The sequence below is a fragment of the Asterias rubens genome, chromosome 2 (genome assembly GCF_902459465.1).
Source record: "Asterias rubens chromosome 2, eAstRub1.3, whole genome shotgun sequence".
Classification (NCBI taxonomy): domain Eukaryota; kingdom Metazoa; phylum Echinodermata; class Asteroidea; order Forcipulatida; family Asteriidae; genus Asterias; species Asterias rubens.
Window position 1 is genome coordinate 19697193 of NC_047063.1, and position 13862 is coordinate 19711054.

General features: G+C 38.1%; 1 protein-coding gene across 1 annotated transcript in view; it reads right to left on the reverse strand.

Moving 5' to 3' along the window:
- Positions 1-13850, reverse strand: part of LOC117306900 (ankyrin repeat domain-containing protein 26-like) — a 32798-nt gene extending 18948 nt beyond the window's left edge. Inside the window, exons 1-15 of the mRNA XM_033791467.1 lie at positions 13648-13850; positions 12528-12636; positions 11286-11478; positions 10354-10486; positions 9862-9942; positions 9266-9364; positions 8593-8677; positions 8107-8220; positions 7844-7870; positions 7391-7486; positions 5785-5889; positions 4991-5125; positions 3737-3816; positions 1936-2020; positions 913-969 (exon numbers count right to left, since the gene is read on the reverse strand). Of these exons, the coding sequence (XP_033647358.1) occupies positions 913-969; positions 1936-2020; positions 3737-3816; positions 4991-5125; positions 5785-5889; positions 7391-7486; positions 7844-7870; positions 8107-8220; positions 8593-8677; positions 9266-9364; positions 9862-9942; positions 10354-10486; positions 11286-11478; positions 12528-12636; positions 13648-13790 (1542 nt within the window). The 5' untranslated portion in view covers positions 13791-13850. The remainder of the gene's footprint in view (positions 1-912; positions 970-1935; positions 2021-3736; positions 3817-4990; positions 5126-5784; positions 5890-7390; positions 7487-7843; positions 7871-8106; positions 8221-8592; positions 8678-9265; positions 9365-9861; positions 9943-10353; positions 10487-11285; positions 11479-12527; positions 12637-13647) is intronic.
- Between the last annotated feature and the right edge of the window lie 12 nt (positions 13851-13862).

Genomic DNA, 13862 nt, shown 5'->3' on the forward strand with positions numbered 1-13862 from the left:
AATTTTAACCATACCAAAAGTTAAAGCAGTCAATATTTGTTTTATAACACCCCAACAGACTATTTATCATCTACGACACAAAACATTCGTACGCGCATTTCAGATACACAGATGCACAACTGGTTGGGTTCGAGGTGGGTAAAAAGACGTCTGGGTACTGCATGCCGAATGATAGTCGTCGGACTATCACACGGCAAACGATGCACTATCACACGGCAAACGATGCACTATCACACGGCCGCTGGCTAGTAAAACTAAGACATATCATGTGACGCGCTCTAAACCAATGAAAAGGCAGAATATTTGTAAGGGGTGTTATAATTACATTTAGCACTGGATTGATAGGCTTTCGAGTCACAGTGGTTAGGTTCACTTTTATTAATCCTGGCCATCTTAGAATGGGCTTGTCCTGTCTGTTTTTACAATTGTCTTGCTTGGTTTGCCAGTGTTCTGTTTCATGCCATCATTGGTTTACAATTGTTCTAGGTGTCATAAGTTTACATTCGTTGTTTCTTATAACTGTTATATTTCTTTATTTATATTTCAATATTGTATCTTGTACTGTTTGTTGAAATCTTGGCCGAATAAATAATAATAATAATAATAATAATAATAATAATAGAACAGTAAGCATAATATCGGCTGCTAGGCAGCTCTATACAATTGGGCTCAGTCATACTTGTTTCCACCAGGCATCTAAAAAAAGTCTCCCATTAAAGAAAAAGAGATGAACAAAATGAAGCTTTTTTCCTTAACTTTTCGGAGTCTTAAAAGAAATTGTCAACATTAGCCATATATGGATATTTGTTGGTGATTACACAAAAATAAATGGTCTCTAGAGGATTAAACAGGATAATTATGAAAGCATGCTGTGATCTGAGTACAAAGCAGAAACAATACTTGCAAACTCACCTCCTTCTCCAGACTACGGAGTCTGCTTTCTGCTGTTGTGTACTTTTTGGTTGTAGCCTGAATGAAGAATCAAAATATGTTTAATAATTAGTTACAACTGATGAAAAATATTACTACTATAGTATCCTGTTCAAATTTGGCAGGGTTTGAAATGAACACTTGACTGCAGGCCTGAGGCCAGTAATTGCGATAGTAAAGCTTGGCCCAATTTCATGGCTCTGCTTACCGCCGAATTCTGCGCTTTTGATCACCGCTAGCCTTGTAAGCATAGAATGCCTAGTAACGCGGATGTACACACGCGCAGAAATTTCCTGCTAACCCGAGAAATATGCTTAGCAGGCACGAAATTCCCTGCTGCCATAAACACTGAATATGTGCTTACGGTAAGCAGAGCCATGAAATTGGGACCAGTAAATTCATGATGCAAGTCTGGGAGTGTGGTGTTATTGTTGAAAGGTTGACTTTTAGTCTGTTTAAATCTCTATTAGTTTTGTTGACTATTGAAGAATGCTTACCAAGAAAACAACACAAATGAGCTGAATCGTCTATGAGTTCAAAGGTTAAACTGTTTAGGTATTTTTTCTCTCACTCAATTCTAGTTTTGTAGAAATCAAATCTCTTTCAGTAAATGTTTTGAGCTACATTCTTATGTTTTTTCCCCTTCCAAATTTGAGCATTAATCACTTTTTATAAACTGTGTCAACAGAAAATACAAGTGATTTATTGCCAAGAATCAACTTTATCTCCTGTTTACCAGCAGCCAAGGACAAACAATTCGGGTTTTTCGCACAGAACTTGGGAAAGTACCGAGTATACAGTGCCTAATACACATCAGTGTAAAGGCCGGTTTATAGTCGGTCGCGCGATGGTCGCGCGATGGAAATCTGGACGCGCGATCATAAAAATACACCGTTTTGAGGCCTCGTCTAAGGATCGCGCGCAAGATTTCCATCGGCGACCATCGCGCGACCGACTATAAACCGGCCTTTAGGATAAAAACAAATTATAGCCAAGTATCTCTACCTGTGAAGAGTCTCGAAGTGAAATAATCTCAGCTCCCAGCTTGTCCCTATTCAAGCTCCATTCATCTCTCTCCCTCTGAAGTGAACTTAACAAGGAACGATTGAAAAACACAACGGGTTTGTAAGAAAGCCATAGACAAATCTCCCCAGGCACTATCACAGTGCTGATGAGTATATGTGCTGGTGTACCAACGCGAGAGGGGGTGGGGGGGTTGCAGGTCTTTGAAGTTAATAACATTGAGACAAGAAGACAAGCGTAGTATACTGTTTGAAACGTTGAGACCACACCAGCTCTTCTCAGAGCCAACACTCCAACAAAAGAGATTTACAAATGGTTGTACCTGTAAGTTTACTATTTATAGTTAATTCTTATCTTATTTTCTACACCATGTAAAGCTTTAAACACAACCTACAATAATTAGTTTATCCTAATACGTGTGAAATACCTTGAAATTGGTGAACTGATCCTTGTGTTGAATTATACATTGATCAGTATACCCTATGGCAAATCCTTTATATCATACTCAATGGTAATTTAATAACAGACACTTATAAACACAGTCACATTATACGAGACAGTTTGGTTTGGAAGAAGAGATTGAAGACTGGCGAGCAGATATCCAATTACTTACTGGAAATTAATTTACATAATTGGTCAATAACCTGAAGGGCTGTAGGGTTGTTGTACAATTGTATAGCAATGTGAACTTTCCACTTGAAGTAACTGTGTGTGAATAGGAATGCATTTAATAATATTCAAGCTTTAAGGCCGAGTCACACTGCAGCGATAACAAAAACGATAATGATCACGACGCAAAGAGAATGCATTCTATTGGTTGAATTGCTCCACGCAGAATACGCACACGCCCATTCAACCAATGGAATGCGTTCTCTTTGCATCGTTATCATTATCGTTCTCATTATTGCTGCAGTGGGACCGGGCCTTAAGAAAAAGAATTTATTTGTTAAACCTCTTTCAAAATCCTTTCACTGGTAGGCCTGATGCTTAGTTTTTAAAAGGGAAAGGACACAAAGGTGTTTTCTCCTTGGTTTTCTCCTTGGTATTTAACAGTGGGATGGGTGGTTTTTAACTGTGGGGTGGGTTTCAGGGGACATTCTTTGTGGCAGGACGGCTTTGTAGAGGTGCTGGTCACCTGTTCCTCCTCGCCACTCACTGGCTTGGTATTTTCAGCTCTTTTGCTTCTTTGTTTCTTTATGTATCGTCTTGTATATATTTTGTTATGCCAGTGTAAAGTCTAATAAAACTAAAACCTCCATGTGAAGATTGTGAAGTTCCATTCAAACATTTCAAGGGGCTCCAGGGCACAAAAAGCCAGGGGCAAAGGAGGCACCTGTCTCCATTGCCCCCATGAAGTGTCAGGCATATATTTGGCTTGTTAAATCCAATTACTTACACTATTCATTTCATGTAGTAATTTCAAGGGGAAAAAACAAAACATTGTAAATAGTACAAACCATGTTTGATTAGAAAAATTGCAAACTTAATCATTGTCCGACAGAGCTCCTGACACTAACATTTAAGAAACAGACAAACATTAAAGGACACAACTTAAGAGTAAGAAATAATTTGAATAGTATCAAGACCTTGAGATGTCAAAAGAAAAATAACTACCGACGAGTTACTTTCATCTTCATTGGTTTTTTCTTCTGTAACCCCTTACCAATAGTGAATTTTAGCATTGTTTGGGGCTAACTTGCATAAAGAAAAATTCTTTTAAAATGGATTTGCGGCCAGTGGGAGTGATTGATGGAGGTATGAATACAGACAATTATGTACTTACCGCTCCAGTTCAGCCCTCGCCTGTTGAGCTTTCTCCAGTTCTTGTGATGTGGATTTGAGTCTCCTGTCTACAGAGTCCAGCTGTATTAAGTGGGAATGGATTCTCATTACAATTAAATAAATAATCACGTCTATTTCATTTAAGTACAGCACTTCATTCATGTAACTTTCATCCTTTACAATATATTTGACTTTGATTGTTTTCTTTCTATTTATTTAAAGCCATTGGACACTTTCGGTAAACAGTATTGTCCAAGGCCAACACTTTTTGTATCACAACTTATATATAAAATAACAAACCTGTGAAAATTTAGGCTCAATCGGTCATCGGAGTTGGGAGAAAACAACGGGAAAACCCAACATTGCTTTTGCATGTTTCGCCGTGTCATGACATGTGTTTAAAATAAATCCGTAATTCTCGATATCGAGAATTGAAATTGTTCTAATGTTTTCTGAAAAAGTAAAGCATTTCATGGAATAATACTTCAAGAGAAGTCTGTCACCATTACCTTCTGTAAACCCTGTAAGTTATTTGTAAATCTGTGAACTTTTATTTTTTTTCTGTTCCGAAAGTGTATAATGGCTTTAAATGAAAATATATTTCTGGCAAGTTTTCCCCTCTTGAAAAAAAATGGCTATGGAAGTCCAACAAATATGTTCTCTGACACTATTTTTGTGTTATTGGCTGATAGTGTATTTATGTATAAGGCATCTTCACAAGTGTTATTTGGACATCTAGAAAAATGATAAATACATTTGAACAAATGCTGTGTTGTACATGTGGAGGTGTGGATCTAATTGTGGATTTATCTGTTGTTTGAAAAACCGCAGTGGATGTCACTCTAATCTTGACTTGTCCGTCGCAGTAGGAGGGTTGACTGTGTTCTGTGTATATGTATTCATCAAATGATATCATATTGCCGGGTGGCATAGTGCATCTGTCATTTAAAACCACGGTGGGTGATATTAAATGGTCAGACAGTAGGAGGGTTGACTGTGTTCTGTGTGTATGCATTCACCACATAATATCATATTGCATGCTGATAAAAGTGCATCTATCATTTTAAAACCACAGAAGATGATATTAAATGGGAAAACAGTAGGAGGGTTGACTGTGTACTTTGCATTCACCACTGACATAATTTATCTACGATTCAAAACCACAGTGGAGGATTTTGAATGTTTCATAAATTCCTAGTATAATGATTTTTGTTTAACCAGAAGAAGAAAAGACATCAACGTGAACATTTTCTACCTTGGTCTGAAGCTTGTCTGATTTATTCATCTCTTTCTCGACGCCGCCATGAAGCATAGCATTCTCAGTCTTAACAGCCATGAGTTGGGAATTGAAGGCCATCGTAGCATGAGCTAAGGCTTCTTCACTCACCCTCTGAAAATACAACAATAAATCAACAAACTATTACAGGAAAGATTTACAATGCCATGCCAAATGAAAACATTAATAATAATAATAATAATGGCTTCTTATAGACGATGTGACCTCTGACGTCACACGAAAACCATAACATGATTCGCGCGCATACTGCCGGGCAAAACCTTTGTGTTTTAGCAGCCAGCTAGAAAGTGTATGCATTCTTACCATGACAACGGGTCTTTTTGCCAAACGAAACATTACGTATACAGTGTTTTTTTTCAACAGAGGGCGGTTTAAATGTAGACACGGGTCACATCGTCTATATAGCGCGGATATCTGTCACTCAGTGACGCTCCTGGCGCTATAACATACAGTTTTCCTGCAAGGTACAATGTACATGTATATGGGACTATATTTGAAGTAATGATACCAATTCCTTTACATAGCACCATGCATAGAGTAAGGACCCTATGCACCATGTAATGGTTTACAAGGTGCTGTCATGGCTGTGGTGAAATATGCAGCCAATCAAACCAGGAACACCGGGGCAAAACCCCTTCCCTTTACAAGATTAACTCTCCCCAACACAGAGTTTCAAGTTCGACAAATCAAATCAATGGACTTTACAATTCTGAACAGTCAGAAAGGAAGACATAATCAGTGATAACACTCACAATTTCACTCTTGAGTTCATCAATTTTGTTGGCGAGTTCTTCATTTTCAGAGGTCAGCATTCCTTGATCGTCTCGATGCCTCATCCGCTGGCGCTCCAACTCAACCTGAAAAGGGAAAGATACAAACAAGTTTTATGAAGGCGCTTTATATTTTTAAAGACAGTGGACACTATTGGTAATTGTCAAAAGACCAGTCTTCTCACTTGGTGTATCTCAACATGTGCATAAAATAACAAACCTGTGAAAATTTGAGCTCAGTTGGTCATCGAAGTTGCGAGATAATAATGAAAGAAAAAACACCCTTGTCACATGAAGTTGTGTGCATTTAGATGGTTGATTTCGAGATATCAAATTCTAAATCTGAGGTCTCGAAATCAAACTCGTGGAAAATTACTTCTTTCTAGAAAACTATGACCATTCAGAGGGAGCCGTTTCTCACAATGTTTTATACCATCAATCTCTCCCCATTACTCATCCTAATGCTAATAATTATTTTGAGTAATTACCAAAAGTGTCCACTGCCCTTAAACATATCGTTGAAGTGTTACTGTTACTGTTAGAATATGTTACATCAGAACTAAGAACTATCCATACTGACAAGCCAATTTGATTTACATGTACCTTCTCAACATTGCTTTTTCTTGTGGTGTGATAGTGTTGAGTGATTCTTATTGTTTTATCTTTATTGTTGTGTTGTTGTTTTATCTCACTGTTTGTGTTTGTGTCGTTCTTATTGTAAAGTAATGTTGTCTAGCTGTATTTTTGCTTATGTATCTCTTTTTAGCTTAAAGGGAAGGTATACGCTTGGTAATTGTCAAAGACCAGTCTTCTCACTTGGTGTATCCCATCATAAGCACAAAAACACAAGCCTGTGAAAATTTGAGCTAAATTGGTCATCGAAGTAGCAAGAAAATGATGAGAGAAATACCACCCTTGTTGGACGAATTAGTGTGCTTACAGATGGGAATAAAAGATTATTTTAGTGAGAAATTACCTCTTTCTCAAAAACTACGTTACTCCAGAGGGAGCTTCTCACAATGTTTTATACTATCAACAGCTCTATAATGCCCATTACCAAGTCAGTTTTTAAAGTTAATATTTGTTTTGAGTAATTACCAAACGTGAACCTTCCCTTTCATGTTAATATGTAAAAACTGTTTGTACGCTATATTATTATAAATAAATAATTATTACTATTATTATTGTGTAATCTTTCTACCGACCCTCGCACAACGTGGAACACACCTCCGTGCAATGCCCGTCTACCCTTCTCCCCTTTTTTTGAGTCAATTCCTTGTGTACATTCTGATTTTAAAAAAACAGCGGATAGGATATAGAAGAATGACTTTTACAAGGTGCCGTAAGCGTTGAATTCTGTGGTGAGAAGCATCATAATATTGGGCCTGGAGTCGATTTCACAAAGAGTTAGGACTCGTCTTATCTCGAGTTAGGAAGAGTAACTCGTCCTAACTTAGGATTAATCTTAAGGTCTGCATGCTACAGTGCAGGTTTGGTACTCGTCTTAAGCCCTAAGATTAGTCTTAAGTTAGGCAGAGTTTTGTGAAATCGACGGCAGGATCTTAACTCTGAATGACCTTTGACCTACCTTGAGTGCATGTAGCTCAGTCTTAAGTCTATCGCTCTGGTTTAACACCACTCTACGACTCTCATCAGCAGCTTCAAGACGAGTCACTGCCTCCGCCTGTAAATATCAATCATTTATCTCATACTACATAATTACTCTTACTGCTTTGCATTTTAATATGTACACAGCCACACTTTTAAATTGGTTTAAATTTGTTTAGGCCCTTTACTTTTTCTTAAAAAGCTCGAGAAACTTTCTTACAACGCCACCCAGGCTGCGACCTAGAAAGGTTATTCTGGTACCTTTTCAAAGAAATGAAATTAAACAATCACTTTCACCATGTTTAAGAGAAATCAGACAAAATGGGTGCAGTGTGCAGCTATTGACCGATTCAAAACCTTCACAGCAACAACATTACTTCAATAGCAATACATTGTCTTTATAAAAATAAAAATAAATACATGTAACTCATACCTTCTCTGTGAAGAATCTGGAAGTTTCCTGTAAGAAAGAAACAATAAAAAAGACATAGATCATTACAGTTATGATTGACAAGGTTTAATACATTTATGTTTAAAACCCCCAAAAACGCTAAACTCAGTTGCTAACAATAACAATGAATAAAGTCAAAACTGACAAGATTCCAAACTTAGATGCATTGATAAGGTTATTGTAAAAAGCGCTATATAAGAACTAGTTATTAGTTATTATTAAGACATCTCCTAAATGTTGCATACCTGATGCAAGACGTCTTGGGCATGGAGTTGGTCTTGTACCATTTCCTCCTGAAGTGCTCTGGCATGCTTCTCATGGAGGAGTTGAGAACGAAATTCATCACGTTCCTCTTCAAGCTTTGTAAGAATGAGAAGTCAAAATTGATAGAAGTTATTTACATATTAATAATACTAGTACCAAATTCTTGTAAAATGCTTGAGGAGAATTGCAGAATTAATCAATCCCATCTGAAAGGTGAAGCAATGATGGTTAAGTGTCATGACCAGGACTTGAACCCACACTCTGCCATCCAAATCCAGAGCCTGCTAAAGCCTGCTTGGCCAGGACATTCCTTCCACGAAGGTGGGCGTAGCCTATTGAATCAATCCTTAGATTACACTCTCAACAGACGTTCAATCAAAACAAAAATATAGCTTCAAATGAAAACCCACGACAACAGCGAGAGAGAAGATGAGAAATGACAGAAACTCCATTTTCTAGCCACTTACCTGTCTCACTAAATTCTGAGCTGTTCTGACTTCTAAACTAAGATTTCTAGCTCCTAGCTCAGCTTTCTGCTTGGCTTCTATTTCACTGCAATCAGAAGAATTAAAACACTTGTTTCAGGCATCTATTCCTGAGCTCTCAACAAATTAATAACATAACCATGTCTTGATTTCTTTTCCTGCTGTTGAACCGATTCACCCGACATCATCACCAACAAAAAAAGAACTTGTTTTGTTGCCATTCTTGGAGTCACCTTCCACCAGTGTTACATAGCAGGGAAAACTCTAGGAGACGAACCTACTGTTAGACGCATACCACATCTTAACATGCAATTTGACTTCCACAATGGCAGACCATGAGCATGCAGTAGGTTTGAGCAAGGCTCCAATGGGAGACTTTTGGGGCGCTTGGTGGCAGCAGACTAACCAGGTAAAATCCATAGTTCTCGGTAATGTATGCATGCTCAGAACTACGGAAACAATGGAAATTTATCTGGTAAGTCTGCTGCCACCTAGAGTTCCAAAGTCTCCCATTAGGGGAGGGGGGGGGGGCGAAATGTTTACTTGACCACAATAATTTACAAGACCAAAATCAAAATGAGTTGAACAACCACTCACAGAAGATCTATTTTGTTTGTGTTACATGGTTACGTGTTAAGTGTGCTCAGCTACTTACTGTGCATAGAGATCTTCTTTGCGGATGAGTTGTTCCTTGGTCTTATCTAAAAGAACCTCAGCATTATTTCTCTTCTCAACCTCCTGGCTCATCTCATGTCTGCAATTTAAGCGGGAAAAAAAAACCCATGTCAAAGTATGTAAGGACGCGTCCAAATTGGTGGATCTGGCTTTGGCTGTTGCTAAGGATGTTGCTATGGAAAGCTTATACTTCAACACACACTTACACCCTGACCGAGCCTTAGCCTGTCTACAAGTTACCTCTCATCTCTACTTCATAACTAGAAGTCTTTCTCGTACCGCCTCCATTCTTCTTGATGTTCCCAAATCTTGCAATCAGGCCTAGTGACTGAGATTTGTCCTGCCTCTGCCCCTCAGCTATGGAATAAACTTCCCACTTATGTTTTCAATCTTTCTGGCTTTCTCTTCTTTTCCTTTTCCAGTGCTTTGCATTCCCTTGTTTCAGGCGCTTTATAAATGTTCTATTTGTTATTGTTTAGTAGCCACATCCGCTATTACTTGATCTTGCTTTCAAGCACCTTGTTAGGAATGATCAGTATAATGAATGGAATAATGAACGCAGAGTAGAGTACTCACTCCAAGGTTCGAATCCTGGCTTCTAGGTCTAATAAATGTTGATCCAGTGCTGCTTTCATGTGACTGGACTCCTCAAGTTTCCTGAAACGGTAATAGAAGAAGATATATATTGAGTGGTCATCTTGATATAAATGTAGAACCATACCAAGTGACCTCAATACTGCCCAAAACATGACCACTACTACTGGAAAAGAGCTTTTCAAATTCCATACATTTAAGCACAGTGAGTAGCGACTTAGCAAAGTAGACCAATATTTATCAGAATAAGGCTACCACCATTTCACATGTGCCATCTGTGACTAGTATCCTGCTCATCTGCTTGGCAGAAAATTGTTAAGCAATATTTTCTGCTCCAGTAGAAATTGGGCCCTGCTTTTGGGTCGTGTTTTTATTTTACATTAACACACAAATACATACGTACAGTCTTCTCTCATGGTCTCAAAATGTTCAAGCTTTACGCACCAAAGCTTGTCCAATGACAAAGTATCTCACCTACGCATATCCTCAATGTCGCCCTCTAGAGCTTGGCAATGATCCTCTGCGTTGTGGCGCAAACCTTTCTCACGGTCTGCAATGCGCTTCTGCTCCCTCAGCTGCCCCTGTAGTCGCAAGAGGACTGTAGGATCTGAGGACATGAACAACATCATTTATTTACATAACCTGTGACATGACATGTTTACAAAAGAGCCACTGAGCCTCGACTTTCTGGGGTGGATTTCACAAAGAGTTAAGATTGATCTCAACTGCAAAATCATTCGTAGTTGCATGCTAGGTACAGTGTGATGTCACAATACAAATCACTATGACAAAACCTCAGCTCCCTTTGAAGAATAAAGCCTGTACTGCCAAATATGTAACACACCAAGATAAACTGTCCTCACAGGTACCCATTTACCCCTGGGTGATGACAACCAATTCGCTGGCTCAGTGCTATAAGGTCATTAACAGCAATGAACAAAAATGCATTTAGTCAAAATTGTCTCTAAATCTGTACAACTAAATCCACAAATGATTGTTTTTCTTTGAAAATGAATGTTAATTTTTACCAAACAAATAATTTGTCGACCACTCTTGATCAACTAACTGCATTAACCAACAGCTCAAAAATATGCAAAACCAATGTTATGAAATCTATATGAAACTCCACTCAAGACAAGTAGGATTTGAAACTTTGCATGGTGGAAGTAAGATATAGAAAAGTTTGCGGTAACACCATGTAATAACAATCTCTCAATGAGTTGGGGAGTTAATCCAACGGTTCTTTTCAGAACCACCCCAACTCATTTAGAGATTGTTATTACATGGTGTTACCGCAAACTTTTCTATATCCACTCAAGACCTTATAATAGTTCTAACCTAACGAATGATAGTTTTAGTGTCTTGCTCAAGTGTCACAAGTGAAATATCCCAGAGACCAAACCTACCAGTAGCCCCTTCAATCTGTGCAGTACCCCCAGCGTTCTGATTAGTGTTGAGGGTGATGGGTGTGGATGAGAGGTAAGGAGTAAGGAAGGATGCTCTAAGCTCCTCAGTAGTAGCATCATCGTCATTGTCTTCATCAGTTGAAGATGCGTCCAGACCGTCTGGTTCACTCAGGACTGCTTGCCATGATGGTTGCTGTATTTGAGATTTAAAGCAAAATGAGTTGATTTAATTTGATTTGATTTGTGTTGTCACAACCTCAGGTCAACTGGTCAAGTTTTTTTTAGAATATCCATAGGGCAAAATGCTGGCTACTTTAGGAAACCCTCACACATACTCTATATTCCCAAAACTCATCAGAGACCGTGCCTTTTCCAGCTGCGCACCGCGTCTCTGGAATTCCTTGCCAGACGAGCTGTGGGACACACCTGATCTAAATACTTTCGAACACAACCTCAAAACTCATCTGTTCAATTTGTCTGCTTGCTAGCTTCCGGCGCCTTTGAATGGTACCTTCCAGATACTGTGCGCCTTATAGATGTTATGTTATTATTATTAATATTAAATCATGCTTTTTACTCAGCAGCACCTAATCTATGGAATAACTTGCCATCACATATTCGTAACCTGCACTCAAACAGTCTTTTTAATGCCAACTTAAAACTTTCCTTTTATGAAAGCATTTGGTGATGTGCAGTGGGTTTTATATCTGTTGGTTTTTACGAGTTATATTTTATTGTGACCTTTGCTTTACTGTACCCAAGTTGCATTGTTTTTACAGTATTATTGTGTTCATGCACCTTTTTGTCAATGCTGGCCTTGATTTTTATTTTGCTTATTCTTAAAAACTTTTTCTGAAACTGTTTCTGTGTAATTTTCTTACTGGTATTTTTACTGTTAGGCGCCCCTAGGTCCCGGAGACAGCGAAATATAAACTCAATAATTATTATTATTCTAATTATTTATTCAGACAAAACAAAGCAAGAACAAAGCAAAAGCACATACGCAGTAACTGGAGAAAAACAATGGACAAAAATTAACAAATGTAGAAATCAAGAATGAAAAACTGCACAAAATAAGATACCAATGTTATGCATGAGGTACATCACAACGCTAACCCAAATGGAGGCCATAGGCGCAGCCACTGCAAGTGGTGGGGGACGTGCGCCCATAGCCTCATTTTGGGTAAGAATTACGACCTCATGCATAAATATTAAGAGAAGTGTATATGAAGGTTTACCTACCAATGATCGTAGACCATGAGGATTACCATTGGTAAGTGGATTATGGGAAATGGGTGACCTCTGTGACCTAAGAACTGCTGTTGAGTGCAGCGGGTTGCGTGGATTTTGACTGGAAAACAAAAGGACAAACATATTTTCAGAACTACGGAAGATTGAAATTTTGGACGTGATAAAACCCAAACTGCTCATCAAGAAGGTGTTGAATTGTTTCAATTAATTGCATTCTGTAGATACAGGAAGAAAATTCGTATTTTTTCAAGCAATGAACTAGAATATTTCTCGATTATTATCAAGTTAAGTCCAAGTTTATACAAGCTTAAGCCCGGTTCGTACTTACAGAATATATTGAATAGCTACTTAGTAAAGCCCTGTGAATGCTCCATGTAAAAGCAAGTTCGTTGTGACAGCTCTGATGTGAATTTGTGACTTGAAAATCACATCGCATTCACATTTGCAGGGTTTTTCTAAGTAGCTTTTCAATATGTTCTGTATTTTTTCTCCTTCTAAAACCAACATGAATAATATCCATTTTTTGAATGAACAATGGATATCCCATAAATGCTTGTTTTTCACTCACAAATGAAAAAAACCCATTTGAAACATAATTAACTTATTGTAAACCTTAACCATGACTTGTTTCTAAAAATTAAGAAAACCCATAAAATCTGTGGTTTTAACACTATTAGCTTTTAAGATACCTTTTCGGTGTACTTTAGTTGGCAACTCTAAGTGTAGATTTTTCTTCCAATGCTTTTCCGATTTTCTGCCACAATGTTGTTGTTTAGTTGGAATCTAAATGTTTGCTCAAGGCATTGGGTTAGTTTCTACTTGAGATGCTCTATAAATTGCACTGGTATTATCGTTAGAAAAGATAAGGACAGAAACCTCATACCTTTCCTTTTTTTTTTTAAGTTAAGGGGCCTGACGTTTCAAACCCTAGCAGAGTACCAAGGTAAAAAAACAATTGTTTCATTTATGCCATAGGTCCTTTTGGTTTGTAAGCAGTTTGCCACAGCAAATTCTATTTTCACCTTTTACGAATATGAAGAAAAATAGTGTTAATCGACATAGAATACCAAAAGGTCAGCGAATACTACTGAGTTTAGATTTCCATTCTTACCCATATAATCCTTGGTTGAACTCTGTCGTATTTCCTTGCGAGTCCAATCCATTATTAGCATTAATATTTGCTCTACTTCCAGACAGCACCGGACTCGTTCCCTGAAGGTCCTGTCTCTGCTTCTGAATAACAGCAACCTCCATCTCATGAAGATCAGCATCGATGTCTGTGCTGTGATCTCCATCAGCCGTCTGGACATCGCTCCCATCCTCATC